This window comes from Cetorhinus maximus, chromosome 15 (assembly GCF_964194155.1).
Source record: "Cetorhinus maximus chromosome 15, sCetMax3.hap1.1, whole genome shotgun sequence".
Taxonomy (NCBI): Eukaryota; Metazoa; Chordata; class Chondrichthyes; order Lamniformes; family Cetorhinidae; genus Cetorhinus; species Cetorhinus maximus.
Window position 1 is genome coordinate 92,297,643 of NC_135893.1, and position 16,377 is coordinate 92,314,019.

General features: G+C 40.0%; 1 protein-coding gene across 1 annotated transcript; it reads left to right on the plus strand.

Annotated features, from left to right (window-relative positions):
• The first annotated feature begins 410 nt into the window (after positions 1-410).
• Positions 411-12,827, plus strand: nt5m (5',3'-nucleotidase, mitochondrial). Its single transcript, XM_078558904.1, has 5 exons — positions 411-1,015; positions 3,565-3,665; positions 3,752-3,812; positions 5,794-5,908; positions 7,296-12,827. The coding sequence occupies exons 1-5, from the start codon at positions 683-685 to the stop codon at positions 7,433-7,435; spliced, it is 750 nt and encodes a 249-aa protein (XP_078415030.1). The 5' UTR covers positions 411-682; the 3' UTR covers positions 7,436-12,827.
• The last annotated feature ends 3,550 nt before the right edge of the window (positions 12,828-16,377 follow it).

A 16,377-nucleotide genomic window follows, 5' to 3' on the forward strand; every position in this document is an offset into this window, starting at 1 on the left:
CAATGGAAATTAGGGGTGGGCAATAAACTGGCCTTATCAGCAACACCCACATCTGTCAACTGATAAAAAATGAATGTCACAAATTAGACTATTTTGAAAAGAGAATATTCACTTTTACAAGTTGTTGCTCTGCTATTTGACATTCCATTCTGTGTATACTTCAGGGTTTTTTCGATGGAAAAGTAAATTGGAAGCGCTGATTGCTTTGATGATTTTGTTTGTAATATCCGCTCTTGGAAACTTTTATTTCCTTAGGAAAACGTACAAACGTGATCCCTCCCGAGGATTGGCAGACATTGTCTCGATTGGGGCGAGAAAATAATATAAAGCCCTGCAAACTCCAGATGCCTTGTAGCTTTAAGGTTATAGAGAGAGAAAGAGGGGGCGTAATTTCCGGAGATTAACAGTGCGGCCACTTGCTCAATATGTGAAAGGGCTTGTCAGTTTTGTAGGGCCCGGAAGACTTGATTTTTATCATGCATGATACTTAAGTGACCTCCCGCTAGATATTGCGCTTTAATGCAAGCCCAGTTCATTCGGTCACTAAGCAAGTAATCATTGCACTAATTTAATACTACGGTGCAAATTGCCCTCAAACCATGGGCATGCAGGAATATTCCAGCGGCTACCACCATTGATTGCATATGACTTTGTAATAGTGTCTTTCCTCTTTCTCTCGTGAATGCAAAAGGTTGCTTTCGGCAGATTGCTTTTTGCCCATTTGTACCCGACCATGATCTTCCTGGCTCGATTTGCAAATCTCCGGAGCTCGGGGAGCAAGATGTTTGGCGCATTGACCCAGTCTTTTTGCGCAGTGCATCAGAGCCCTGGAGATAGGCTGGAGGACAGGAGGCTGCGGGTGCTGGTGGACATGGACGGGGTGCTGGCTGATTTCGAAGGTGGATTCCTGCAGAAGTTCAGGGACAGGTATCCCAAAGATCCCTTCATAGAGCTGCAAGATCGCAGAGGTTTCTGGGTTTCGGCACAGTATGGAGAACTGCATCCTGATCTCTCTGTAAGTCAAAGGCGACGACTGGAGGAAATTAGTAAGAGGTATACAACATCTCAGCACGAGTGGGACTCCACAAAGTGGCGCTTCACCCCGCCCCAGACTCTATACCTGCAATACATTTTTTAAAAACTATTTCTTAGCTTCTAAGAAAATGCATAACAGTAATTAGTAATTGTCAATGTTATTTAGCAGATCAAAAGCAGAAGAAAACAAAGATGCAGGAAATCTGCAATAACAAGAATGCTGGAAACACTCAGCAGTTCGGACAGTATCAGTGAAGAGAGAAACATTTAATAGTTCAGATTGATGACATCTCTTCAATCATGACATGACATGTTAACTCCGTTCTCTCTCCACTGAGCTGAGAGTTTCTGTTTTTGTTTAATTATTTTTCCCTCCTTGTGGAGAATCAGTCCTTTTTGCTGTAGCGGAGAATGGTTAAAAGCATTATAATAGACTAACTTTTTTTTTTCTACAATGTAGTCAATCGATTTCAAACACATTTGTTTCACCATTTGCCTTGACTTTTTTAAAAATCGTCAGTTTACAGCAACGCATTTCTTCTAGGGTTTCTCGTGTGCAGAAAGACGCCTCAGTATTTAAGAGTGAAGGAACCACAATTGAATAGAAGCTAACAAGATATAAGCTGGAAGCACCTGAAAACACAGTGGGAGAGAAATTTTTTTTTAGGAGGGTTTTGAAACCAGAGGGCGAGGTGGCAAGAGTCAGTGATTTAGGGAGCTCATTAGACAGTAGTGGTTGATGCGACGGCCGCCAATGGTAGAGCACAGTATAGCTTAGGGTGAGACAAGGCCATGCAAGAAGTTGAAAGCGAGACAGGGATCCTCCTACTCAGTGGATGAGCAGAGCTGCAGAAAAACTGGATGAAAGAAATGTGGGACTTAGTGCATAATAGACTGCTGACTAACATTGGGAATGAGTTAACATGAATAGAGGTATGAGGCTGATAGGCCAACATTGTGCCACTCTTTCAGATTGTAAGTGAGTGGTTTCATTGCAAATTCTAAGACAAGATTGTATCATGAATATTAGGCATCAGCCTTGATTGCACCATGAATATTAAGCCTTCGCTCAGTGGGAATACTTTCTGCTCTGAGTCAGAAGCCTGGGGGTTCACATTCCCCTTCGGAGACTTAGGCACATAATCTAGGCTGGCAGTGCTGAGAGAGTACTGCACTATCAGAAATCCCGTTTTTTGAGTGAAACCTCAAGAGTCCTATCAGTCCTCTGATTTGGGGAATTAAATTCCACAACGGCATCCATTTTCCCCTAAGAAGTATAATTCAGCAGTCATGCTCATAAGAAAAATGAATGTAACTGTTTCTGAAAATGCATGGGATTGATGAAAGAAAGACTTGCATTAATCACATTTCTCACAAACCTCTAAAACAATGATCAGCAACCTAGGCTAGTGAGTGGGCCGCATTAGTGGGCCGCAAGATTGAAATCAGGCATGTGCACTAACCATGACCATACAAATAAGAATTTGTGGGGCATGCAAATTGAACCGTAGCAGAGCTTTGATTGGACGCAGAGGGAGTGCACGGCTCTCACAATCAATGTTGTGTGCAACCAGCATGCATTTCACTTCACGTGCCCTTGCTTTGTGTGTGTATTACTTTAGTAATACCGGTAGGAAAAAACACATGGACAGAATCCAGCGGAATCTGGCAACCCTGCGTGTGGGCAACAGTCAACAAAATGTCTCGCAGGCCGCACTCAGAACTCTGATGCGATACATGTGGCCTGCGGGCCACAGGTTGCCCACGACTGCTCTAAAAGCCCTTCACGTTTATTTAGTTAAATAGTACAGCGACTATAGTTATTTAGAAAAACACAGCAGCTATCTTGCATACAGCAAAATTCCACACACAATGAGGCAAATGCCATTTTTTGGTAATGTTGGTTGAGGGAGGAATGTTGCCCAAGACACCAGGGAAACTCACTGTCCTTTTATCAGTCTCTTGGAATCTTCAAAACCATTGAACACATAGCTAGAAGATGAGTTTAACATTTTATTCACCTCCAACAATGCAAGACTCTCCCCATATTGGAATCTAAATCTAGATTCGGTGACCAGCTCTTGGATTGGGGCTTAAACCGACAGCTTGGCTCAACATCTAGAATGCAACCAACTGAGTCAAGCAAATACCAGGTACTTCACAAACTGTACCTCCAATATTTTTCTTGTTGGCTTGTTGTCAATTTATTTGCATAATTCACCCTTTGCCTAAAAATGGGCATCAACTATGATACCTATACAGTATCTGTAGAGTTTAAATGTTCAGTTTTGGATATTTGCAAGGAGGGGCAGGAATCGCATCCAGACTTGATAGATATAATTGGTGCATTTCTGTTTAATCTGTAGATCACTTCCAGTGTAACCTGATACTATTGCCTTTTGCCTAACTGTACTTTACAGTGAATTGGGTCATTTAACTTATTTGAGAAAAACATTTGTGTAAATGAGAACTATTGAATATAGTTTCTTTTGAATATAACATCCTTACATTCCTTTAAAAAAAACACAGGAGAAAGCAATAAGTATATGGGAGTCAAAGAACTTCTTCATTGAACTTGAACCTATTCCTGGTGCAGTGGAAGCTGTGAAAGAGATGGCCAACTTGAAAGAGTGAGTCTGAACTCCAGATGTATTTGAATTCTTGCTTGACCTAACGAGATTTCTATAGTGATTTTATTTCTTTATCTTTTCCACAGCACAGATGTGTTCATTTGCACCAGTCCAATAAAGAAGTACAATTACTGCCCTTATGAAAAAGTAAGTTTTGAAGAAACTTCAACCAAAAAAATGGATTACCATTTACTAAGGTTTATTCCAAAATATGAACTTTCTTCTCACATGAGCATTCAACTGTTATAGTCACCTCTAATATGGAAGGCCATAGAGTGCAACTCCAAATACACTGAATAAAATTATCTTACCATTTGAAGTAAAAGTATATCCTCAATGACAACCCAAATTGTAACAGAAAAAGTATCTAACTCAAAAGCACATTAATAAAGATCGAGTTTACAACTTTGATGTGCTGGATGCAGAGGAAATGTTTGCCCTTGATAACCATCTGGAATGTAAAACAGTAACTTTAACATTACGTCTTGGTCAGAAGGAACTCAGCAAAGAACCATGCACTAAGAAAAGATAATTCATGGAAAATAACATTCCAACATTCCATTTTTTTGCTGTAATAGCTATTATTTATGGCAAATGAACTCCAGTGTAGATTAAGTGTGAAGTGGTACATTTCTGTAGGAAGAATAAGACCACTTATTCCTTGGAAAACAGTCTAAATGGAGTAGGGGAGCAGAGGGATCTGGGGTTGAGATACATAAACCACTTAAAACAGTGATCCAGGTTAATAAGGCTATAACAAAGTAAACAAAGCACTGGCATTCAAGTCTAGAGGGATATAATTGGAAAAAAGAGAAGCCATATTGAACTTTGGTCAGACCACATTTGGAGTACTGTGAACAATTCTGGTCTCCCTATTATTAAAAAGATATAAAGCTTGGAAAAAGGTTCAAAAAGATTTATTAGAATTGTACCACAACTGAGAATTATATGTAACAGGAAAGATTAAACAGACTTGGGCTCTTTTCTCTAGAAAAGTGAAGACTGAAGGGTGACCTGATGAGAGCCTTTAAGATTGTGGAAGGGTTTGATAGGGTTGATGTAAAGAAGATGTTTCCACTTGAATGGAAAAAGACATTTTGTCAAAGCTTTTCATCTTGCACTCATCAGTTCAATTGCAAGAATATCAATGTCAGGGGAAGCAACAACATCATACCGTATGAGAAGAGAGTGCTGATTGGTTGGCAAGAGAACTCTGATTGGTAGAAGTGTTGCCAAAATTCCACACACACTGAGGCGAATACCAATTTTTAGTGATTTTGGTTGAGGGAAGAATGTTGTCCAAGGCACCAAGGAAACTCCCTGTCCTCTTCTTAGTCTCTTGGAATCTTCAAAATCCATTGAACACTTAGCTGGAAGCTGAGTTTAACATTTTATTCACCTCCAACAATTGAAGACTCTCCCCATATTGGAATTCAAATTTCAAACAATGCTTGGCAGATAACTATCAGTCACCATTAACTGCTGCATTCTCCATGGCAAAGCCTCTACCAATCAGAGTCCACTTACCAATGAATCAGCACTCACTTTTCATACAGTATAAAGTTGGTACTTCCTCTGACATTGGTATTCTTGGGATTGTCCTGATGAGTGCAAGATGAAAAGCTTTCACAAAATGTCTTTTTTCAGCAATACTCAAGTTCTGTACTATCAAATGACTATATGTTTCCACTTGTGGGAGAGATATGAACTAGTGGCCATCAATGTAAGATAGTCAGTAATAAATCCAATAGGGAATTCAGATGGAATTTCTTTACCGAGACAGTGGTTAGAATGTGGAACTCTGTGCCACAGGAAGTGGTTGAGGTGAATAGCACAGATGCTTTTATGGGGAAGCAAAACAAACACATGAGGAAGGTAGGAATAGAAGGATTTGTGATGGAATTAGATTAAGAAGAGTGGGGAGAGGCTCCCTTGAAGCATAAATATCAGCATGGCCTTTTTTGGATCAAATGGTTTTTGTGATGTAAACACTAACGATGTGTAAGTAACTAACAGGAAATATCTAAAGATAATAAAGCAAAAACAGGTCGGAAAATTCACCATGCTTTTCATCGTCCTAATAATAGTGTAACAGTAATTGGACATCATGTTCACTCTGTGTTCACAGTATGCCTGGGTAGAGAAACATTTCGGGAAAGAGTTTCTGGAACTGATCGTACTAACACGGGACAAAACGCTAGTATCAGGCAATTTGCTGATAGATGACAAACCAGATATATCAGGTAAAATAATAAATGTTCTCGATTTAAAGGTTCATGTAGATGAAAATGCCATTGGAGGTTAAGCAAAAGAAAGCAAAAATATTTATATTTTTTGAAAAAGAAGCCTTAAAGGAATTCCTGCTAGTTCTATGATATAATGAATATACTTACAATTCAGATTGGTCCAGATACCTTTTCTTGGTTCTCAGGGCAAATGCCAACATCCATAGGGAATTCTGCACTCACTATGATTAAAAACATAACCATAAACATTTAGTATATGGATATAGCGTGCCACATAAAATCATAAGAGTATGAGCAGGAGTAGGCCATTTGGCCCCTTGAACCTACTCACCATTCAATTAGATCCTGGATGATCTGATTTGTAGCCTTACCTCCAGTTACCTGTCTGCCCCCCAGCCACCGCCCCCAACCCCCACCAATGCCATTAACCCTTGACTCCTTTGTAGATCAAAAATCTGTGTCACTCAGCCATGAATATATTAATTGACCTAGCTTCGACTGCTCCCTGGGTAGAGAATTCCAAAGACTTCTCTGAGAGAAGAAATTCCTCTTCATCTCCATCTCCTGCATCCAGATAGTACCTGGGATTCTATGGACAATAGGACTGTGTCTTGTATCACTTCAGAAGGAAGAAAATATGAGGCACACCACATACTTTTCGTAACAGGCTAAACAGGTTTCCTCACAAATTACTTCCAAACGGAGGAGGAATAGGTCAAATATTGAACTATTCAAAACAGAACCAGAAACAGTGCACAAGGGGTTAAACAAATGGGCCACAGCACTCATACATCTTATGGCAAGTTGTGTCATGCAAGTTGTGAGGAGCTCCACCTAAAGAGGACTCAACCCTTTGCTAGTTGGTTGCCTCACTGTCTGCGAGGGGTGATCCTCCTGGTTAGGGTGTGGGTGAATGCAGTGAGAGAAGATAAAAGGGGAGGTGGGGAAGAAGAACTTTCATTAAAAATTAAGGGTCAGCAGATTGATTTTGTTTTGAAATTCTGCCTAGTAGCTGCCCAAGATGTAGCCAACTCAATTTTAGTGTGGACCTTGAAATGAGTGTGCAGCCTTCCTACCCAAATCATACCTTATATCAATTTCTAAAACAGTGCACTGCTCCTGTTGTAGAACTCCACACTTCCTCACATACTAATGGGTGGAGTTTTTTATGGGGCCAGGCAGATCATGAAAGTTCCTCTTGGCTCGAAATGATCAAATCTATCTGCGCCCTCCATCGCCCCGCTCCACCAGCCATTTAATTCTGGCTCTGATTCTCAGAAGATTTTAGCATTTCAGTGTGTAATTCTTTTGTGCCATTTGAACTGTTTTCAAAATGATTTTCAAAACGATGCCTATCATTTCCACTGTTAATTGTATTTTGTAGGCGTGGAGCCCTATCCTAAATGGGAGCACATACTTTTCTCAGCCTGTCACAATATGCATGTGCAACTGAGACCCCCAAAAAGGCGGCTGCATTCTTGGGCCGATGATTGGAAACCACTACTGGACAGCAAACGGCAGTGAATAGAGCCTTAAATGTTTCAGTAACCATGGAACAATGAAAAGTGATTGCCTGACGCAGAACTCAATGAGTAGCACCTGAAATTAATTGATAACTGGAGGTTATTTTGCGTGCAAATAACTTATCGCCTTGTGTGAAGGATCCTGTTTTCCTGTATTTTCAGTTGTTTAGGTACTTTTCAATCAATGGTACATTATTTAGGAGATGATACAGGTTTGGTTAGGATTCAATAGCACCAATTTTCTCTCCCCCATTCAGACACTGTGCAGTACATTGTAGTTGTCAAAGTTGCAGAGATAGAGAATCTAACAGAATCTTTATTTGCTGTTCTGTGGCATTTAATATATTGCTGGGCAGAGCTTAAAACAGATCCAGAAATATTTGACAAAAGCCACATCATCAAATAACGGAGACCACCACCCCCCACCCCCCCCCCATTTAATTCCACACCAATGTATTGATTTTATTTTTCCTGCCTGCTGCTTTTCAATTTTGAGTAAAATTTGTTAGTGATTGACTCTACTGCTGTAGTTTGCAGTGAGTACTATCACACTCAGCCTTCAGAGAACATTGTTCAATGAACCATCACCGTCCTAGACTTGCTGTCTCTGGCAGTACAATGCATTTTTACTAGGGATTACATTTACTTTAGTTGATGGTGATGCACACTGCATGTGACACCCTAATGTATAGACTATGGTAGCTGGGAAATCCCTGCCTACCTCCCGCTCTGGGATATTCTATAAAGCAGGGCTGTAGTTGCATGCAGAATGGCTAACGCAAACACATTTCCCAGGACTTTGTGCTGCATTACATTAGGAATCCAACTGCTCCAAAAATTCAAAGGTAATCTGATGTTAACTTCTTAACTGGCTCATCCAATGAATTGTCCATGAAACTGCCTTTCTGATTACTCCATGGCTGACAATTCAAAATGTGCTGCACACTCAAAGAAATTGAAACCCATGGATAAATGTTTATTTTTAAATCTGGCACAGTACAGAATTTGACTTTTTAGCTTATAATTTCTTTGTGAGTAACCAATATTATCACTGGATGTGCACAGAAAATAGAAACCACTTTTGGCCCAAAAGGATTAGCTAAAGTGGCAGCTAAAAAATAACTAATATATTTAAATCAACTTTAAAGTCATTTAAAATTTTATATATTTGAAATATATTTTAATTTTATATTGCATTGTAACCGTAATGGCATTGTAACTCATGTAATTATTGTTGTAAAGCAGACAGCCATTAATCCCTTAGCCTTTTAAGACAGACAATGATCCTGTTTGGTGTATTGTAAATGATAGTCAAGACATCAAACACTGAATGATCCCGGTGCTTTCTACAAAAGATTGGTGCAAGTGCCCCATTTTCTGATGTGTGTAAAATGTTTGTAAAGATACAAAGGTTTGAGCCACTAAAAGTTTACAATGGTGTTTGGAAAAAAGTGTGGGAAAAGATTTATTAAATGCTAGGTAATTACAACTAAGTTTAAAATTGGTCCCAACTTTTTGCTTCATATGGGATCAGCAACTTCAAACCTTGGCAATTGCCCTGGAAGGTTTAGGGAAACCCTTTGTAGGAAATTCTGATGTGTGCCATTACCTGCAATTTGAAGAGTTTTGCCAGTTTTGGATGTCAGGTGGAAAGTTACACAGTTAACACTATAGAACAAACTGTTCACTTGAGCAGGTTAAAAATACAGACAGGTAACCTACCCATCTCCGATGGCATTGTAATGGTATTTCAAATACAGTTTACATAGAATTTACAGCACAGAAATAGGGTACTCAGATAGACTGACCTGAGCTGGTATATATGCTGCACAAGAGCATCCTCCCAATCTACTTTATCAGAACGTATCCTTCTATTCCTTTTTTCCTCATGCACTTACCTAGCTTTCCCTTAAATGCATCTATTTTATTTGCCTTGGATTATCACCATTCCCTAGAGTAAAGAGGCTTCTCTTGGATTTATTAGTGACTATCCTATATTTACGGACCCTAGTTTTAAACTTTATCACAAGTGGAAACATTTTCGCTATGAAGTAATCTTTTTTAAGCCAAACTAAAAATGTGACATCCAAATAATGATCCTGTTTGGTGTATTGTAAATGATACTCAAGACATCAAACACTAAATGATTCTGGTGCTTTCTGCAAGAGATTGGTGTAAGTGCCCCATTTTCCGATGTGTGAAAGAATTGGTTTTAGTGCATATATATGTGCTTAGTGCATATTTAGCAAATAACATTTTTCATTCGATTCTAAGAAATTTTGCTTGAGAAAAAAAACATCCATATTATTTTACATTAATCAAGAATTTATTCATGTACACATGAAAGTAAACACTGATATATTCTCACTATGCAATCCATTCAGAACAAATACTACACTAAATACAATGAAGGCATTGCCAAGAGTTAAGTAGTTCAGATTCTTCCAGTTATTCCTAACAGTTATTAAGGGGAATTATAGTAACAAATACAAACATAGGACTTTGATCCCTATGGAAAGTAGACAGCACATGCTTAAATATCTTGCTGTTTTTAACAGTGTAGCTATCAATTTAAACAAGTTTCTAGTTATTACAATAAATTGGGAATACCATTACTGCAGTGAAAAAGTTATGTAAGATCAGTCTTGAGGAGAGGTGAATAAAAACAAGAAAGTTGGCATCTTGTACTTACTGACCTGGCCTAGGTGAACTATATGTTTTTGCAAACCTTCTTACCTTGAACTCTGGGCTTATGGCATGCCATAGCTGGCACTGTGATTAAGACCACAAACCAGCTAAAAGCTGCTGCTCACTCAATGACACTGCATAGTTTAAGTGCATTTCTATGTCACCACTATCTGTTGATATCAAAGGACCCAATTGTTAGTTTTAAGATATTTCAACATGTGTAAAAGTCCAACCACACACTTAGTAAAGCTTGTTTGCACATTTGGTGGACAATGTTCTATTATGGTTTTCAATACAGATCTTACATTAACAAATTCTTAAGAAATTTAGCTTCTCTCTGTAAACAACCTGCCTGAGTGCACTGTTCAATGCATATATGATTTTAAATGTACTGCAGACTAGCATGGTGCTCCTAGACTTTTTTTCTGTTCCTAGTCTGTCTTGTGAATTTGACCCAGCAGAATTTGTGGTCAAGTGTGATGCTTTCTTGAGGTTCAAACTTTGTACATCCAGTTTTTTTTTTGTGGTGGTAATTAACAGCAGAAAGGATTGGAGTGGCTGCAGGGAATGACCTAGAGACTTTCAATAATAGCTGGAAAACTCAACCTTTGCAATTGTTAGCATTCGTCACACCACTTATCAACAGTTCTTCCACTGAATGGTAACATCTATCAATGTAATTTGTGGAAGTCTCGAATATATTCCAAGCGAAACCACTGCAGACTAATATCGTTAGCCAATATGTCTGTTACAATAGAAGGTTAAGACAGAGGAATTGAGACTAACTTTGCAATGTTAAATCTTTTGTCTTGCATTCTTAATAATGCAAAGTGGCAGCAATTGATGATAATCTAATTGATGCATATCCAAAAAAAAATGATGCTTCAATATGCTGGAGTGATATGATGGGGGAGGAACAGGGGTTTACATCTGTGAAACTCATCTGATAAGCTGCCAATCATGCTTATGCCACTGGTAAGAAAAGACAGTGAGCCTTCAAGCACCTGCTATGCATCTTGTCATACCTAACTCAACGGTGACATAGGTAGAGGCCAGACTGCAGGTGGTCTGCCTACCAGTTCAGTATGGCCATAATGTTTACCACAAGAACCTAAATGAAGGGAAAGTAAAAGACTGCTGAGGGAGGCAAGGGAGGAGATCACAGGGGCTCTGACCCAAATTTTTAATTCCTCTCTGGCCACGGAGGAGGTGCCAGAGGACTGGAGAACAGCTAATGTGGTTCCGCTATTTAAGAAGGGTTGTAGAGGTAAGCCAGGGAACTACAGGCCAGTGAGTCTCACAGCAGTTGTAGGGAAACTATTGGAGAAAATTCTGAAGGAGAGAATCTATCTCCACTTGGAGAGGCAAGGTTTGATCAGGGATAGTCAGCATGGCTTTGTCAGAGAGAGGTCATGCCTCACAAATTTGATTGAATTTTTTGAGGAGGTGACCAGGTGTGTAGATGAGGGTAGTGCAGTTGATGTAGTTTATATGGATTTCAGCAAAGCCTTTGACAAGGTCCCACATGGGAGACTTAAAAAGGCAAATGCACATGGGATACAGGGTAATTTGATAAGGTGGATTCAAAATTGGCTTAGTTGTAGGAGGCAGAGGGTGATGACAGAAGGATGCTTTAGTGCCTGGAAGCCAATGTCCAGTGGCGTACCACAGGGATCTGTGTTAGGTCCCCTATTATTCGTCATTTATATAAACAACATAGATGACTATGTGGGGGGTAGGATTAGTAAGTTTGTAGATGACTCAAAGATTGGCCGGGTGGTTAACAGTGAGGTTGAGTGTCTTGGGCTACAGGAAGATATAGACGGGATGGTCAAATGGGCAGATAGAATTTAACCCTGAAAAGTGAGAGGTGATACACTTTGGAAGGAATAATTTGACAAGGAAGTATTCAATGAACGGCATGACACTAGGAAGTTCTGAGGAACAAAGGGACCTTAGCGTGTGTGTCCATAGGAGGGGCATGTTAGTGGGGTGGTGAAAAAGGCATGTGGGACACTTGCCTTTATCAATCGAGACATAGATTACAAAGGAGGTCATGTTGGAATTGTATAGAACCTTGGTGAGGCCACAGCTGGAGTAGTGTGTGCAGTTCTGGTTGCCACATTATAGGAAGGATGTGATTGCACTGGATGGGGTGCAGAGGAGATTCACCAGGATGTTGCCTGGGATGAAACATTTAAGTTATGAAGAGAGGTTGGATAGACTTGGGTTGTTTTTGTTGGAGCAGAGAAGACTGAGGGGCGATCTGATCGAGGTGTACAAGATTATGAGGGGCATGGACAGAATGGATAGTTGAAGGGTCAGTCACAAGGGGATGTAAGTTCAAGGTGAGGGGCAGGAGGTTTAGGGGGGATGTGAGGAAAAACTTTCTTACCCAGAGGGTGGTGACGGTCTGGAATGCACTGCCTGGGAGGGTGGTGGAGGCAGGTTGCCTCACATCCTTTAAAAAGTACCTGGATAAGTACTTGGCATGTCATAACATTCAAGGCTATGGGCCAAGTGCTGGTAAATGGGATTAGGTAGGTTGGTAGGTCAGCTGTTTCTTACGTGTCTGTCCAGACTCGATGTGCCGAAGGGCCTCTTCTGCACTCTGTGATTCTAATCACTGTTTACGGGACTATGCTGTGACGAAAATAATTTGTTTATTGTGAAACATTCTGGGGCATCCTGAGATATAAAGATATAACATAAATACATGTGTTTCCTTTCTTCAGAAATATAATCGATTGCCTAGAGCTATGCTATGGTTAAACATAGCTCATGATTTCAGTCAACCAATCCAATTAATAGCTACTGTCTTAACCATCAAAAAGAGAATCAAAAGAAAGTTACACTGCCATTTTACTTCACAAAGATGCTGTAGTTAGAGTTATATTAATGAATCAGGCATAGGTATGTACTTATTACTCTTTTATCCCCCTTTTTATCCTGTAATTCTATCTAGGCCTGGGAGACTATTGCTCTGCTACTTCTGTCTAAAGTACTGTTTCTGTTACTTTCCTTCATTTCCTCCAATGAGACACATTATTCAGATGCCTGAAGCAATTGCTCTATTTGGAACTTGGTTGCAGAAGAGATTCCCAGGACGACAGCAGAAATTCTTTGGTTTATCCCCAAGGAATCCCTGAAGAGGTCATACAAACATATGAACTAGGAGCAGGAGAAGGCTACTTGGCCCGTGGAGCCTGCTCTGCCATTCAAGAAGATCATAGCTGATCTGAACGTAACCTCAAACCCACATTCCTGCCTACCCCCAATAACCTTTCACCCCCTTGTTAATCAAGAATCTATCTAGCTCTGCCTCAAAAATATTCAAAGACTTTGCTTCCACTGCCTTTTGAGGAAGAGGGTTCCAAAGACTCATGACCATCTGAGATAAAAAAATTCTCCTCATCTCTGTCTTAAATGAGCAACCCCTTATTTTTAAGTGACCACTAGCTCTAGATTCTCCCACAAGAGGAAACATCCCCATATCCATCCTGTCAAGAGTCCTCAGGATCTTAAAGGTTTCAATTGTCACCTCTTACTCTTCTAAATTCCAGTGGATACAAGCCTAACCTGTCCAGCCTTTCCTCAAAAGACAACCCGCCCATTCCTGGTTTGAGCCAAGTAAACCTTCTCTAAACTGCTTCAATGCATTTACATCTTTCTTTAAATAAGACCAGTACTGTACACAATACTCCAGATGTGGTCTCACCAATGTCCTGTACAACCTAAGCATAACCCCCCTACTTTTGTAATCAATTCTGCTCACAATAAATAACATTCTATTAGCTTTCCTAACTACCTATACCTGCATACTAACCTTTTGTGATTCATGCACTCAGACACCCAGATCCCTTGAATCTCAGAGCTCTGCAATTTCTCACCATTTAGAGAATAGGCTTTTTTATTCTTCCTGCCAAAATGAACGATTTTACATTTGCCCACATTATACTCCATTTGCCAGATCTTTGCCCACTCATTTAACCTGTCACTTTGTAGCCTCCTTACATCCTCTTCACAATTTATTTTCCTATCTTTGTGTTGTCAGCAAATTTAGCCACCATTCCTTCAGTCCCTTCATCCAAGTCATTTACATAAATTGTAAAAGGTTGAGGCCCCAGCACTGATTCCTGTCGCACACCACTTGTCACATCCTGCCAATCAGAAAAAGACTCATTTATGCCGATTCTGCTTTCTGTTAGCTAGCCAATCTTCTATCCATGCCAATATATTACCCCCTACACCATGAACTTTAATTTTCTGCAATAACCTTTGAAATGGCACTTTATCAAATGCCTTCTGGAAATCTAAGTACAGTACATCCACCAGTTCCCCTTTATCCACAGCACATGACTGTTAGGTCATGGGAGACCCTGGCTTGTGACTAACCAAAATGGAGAAGGCTCATTCGAAAGGGCACCAAGCACAGCAGATAGTGGAATTTGAATTCAATAAAAAAAGTCTGGAATTAAGTCTGATGATGACCATGAAACCATTGTCAATTGTCATAAAAACCCATCTCGTTCACTAATGTCATTTTGGGAAGAAAATTTGCTGTCTCTACCTGGTCTGGCCTACACGTGGCTCCAATAAATGTTGGCCTAGCCAGCGATGTCCATGTCCCATGAATGAATGAAAAGCATTGAAAGACTTCATCAGGAACGTGCAAAGGTGAAGTTGGGGCATCAAAGGGAACACACAAACAGCCCAACCACCCAATCTTTCAAGCACCACCTACCCCAAATATAGCAGAGTCTGCAGATTGGGCATTGGACTTATCAGCTATTTCAGAGCCCACTGAACCAGAGTAGAAGTCAACCTTGATTCCCGCGGGCAGCCCAGGAAGGACTAACTTTAGGAACAGATTCAGGAGGAAGACAATTTTTTTTTTTTAGTACTACACGTATTTTGCAGAGGTAGTATGAAGCAAGTTGTAAAGGACATAAGATGGCAAACTAATGCTAACAAGTTCCCCCTGCCATCCAATGCCCCAAAAAAGACTGGTTAAATGCAATGTATAAAAGCATAGACTGGGAAGTTTGAAGTTCAATGCTAGGGCTGTGTTGGGTTAGTTGATCTCAACCAGAACAGAAGTAAAAATACTACAATATCCTGAGTACCCCTCAGCCAGACTTAGAGTATTAAAATATTAGCCAAGTTCCTATTTGCAATTTCTAGTCAGTAGTCTTCGTTGGAAAACATGCAAGTGAACAGGATTAGTATGCCATTTAGGATGAGACAGCAGAAGGCTGCTGGTATCATTTAGAATTATAATCCAGCAGAAGCCAGCAATGAGTGTAAATCAAGAAAAGGTGGTATTAATAACCAAAGATATTTGTTTCAATTAGATGTATTATATTTAAAAACTTCACGAAGAGTCCTGAAATTTAGACTATAGCTGTTATTCTAAAATCCAGAACAATTGCATTTTCCAATTAACTTTTACTAGTGATTATAGCGTTTACAATATTGAAGTGCTGGAAACACAAAGATCAGACTTGCATGATAGTGCCATTAACTGGTCTGTGTGGCAATACCTACCAATTTGAAGCAAATAACATGGTGCAACATTGTTAAATACTCAAAACAGATTATATCAATTAGTATAATTCTTACGTCTTGACATATATCTCTACAAGGGGAGAGTATTAAAAAAGTGCCAACTCTAAATCATGTGGGACAAGGGTCTGGTTAAGAAAGCCACTATCATGAGCAAATGAACATACTACAAATTCTCCAAAGTTTTAACACTGCACTGGTTATATGGTTTCCCAGGACATTGCTGCAGGGATTCCTCAAGGCAGTGTCCTATTCCCGACCATCTGCAGCTGCTTTGTCAATGACCTTCCCTTCATCACAAGGTCAGAAGTGGGGATGTTCACAGATGATTGCACAATATTCAGCACCTGTTCATGTCTCTCAACGTTTGTGTGTGACTCCACAGATTCTAAAGCAGTCTGTGTTCATATGCAACAAGACCAGGACAACATAAATGCTGCTAAGTGGCAAGTAACATTTGCACCACACAAGTGCCAGGCAATGACCATCTCTAACAAGGGAGAATCTAACCATCTCCTCTAGACATTCAATGGCATTTCCATCGCCTAATCCTCCACTATCAAAATCCTGAGGGTTATCATTGACCAGTATCTGAACTGCACCAGCCATATAAATGCTACAAGGGCAATTCAGAGGCTGGGAATTCTGCAGTGAGTAGCTCACCTCCTGACTCCCCCAAGCCTGTCCGCC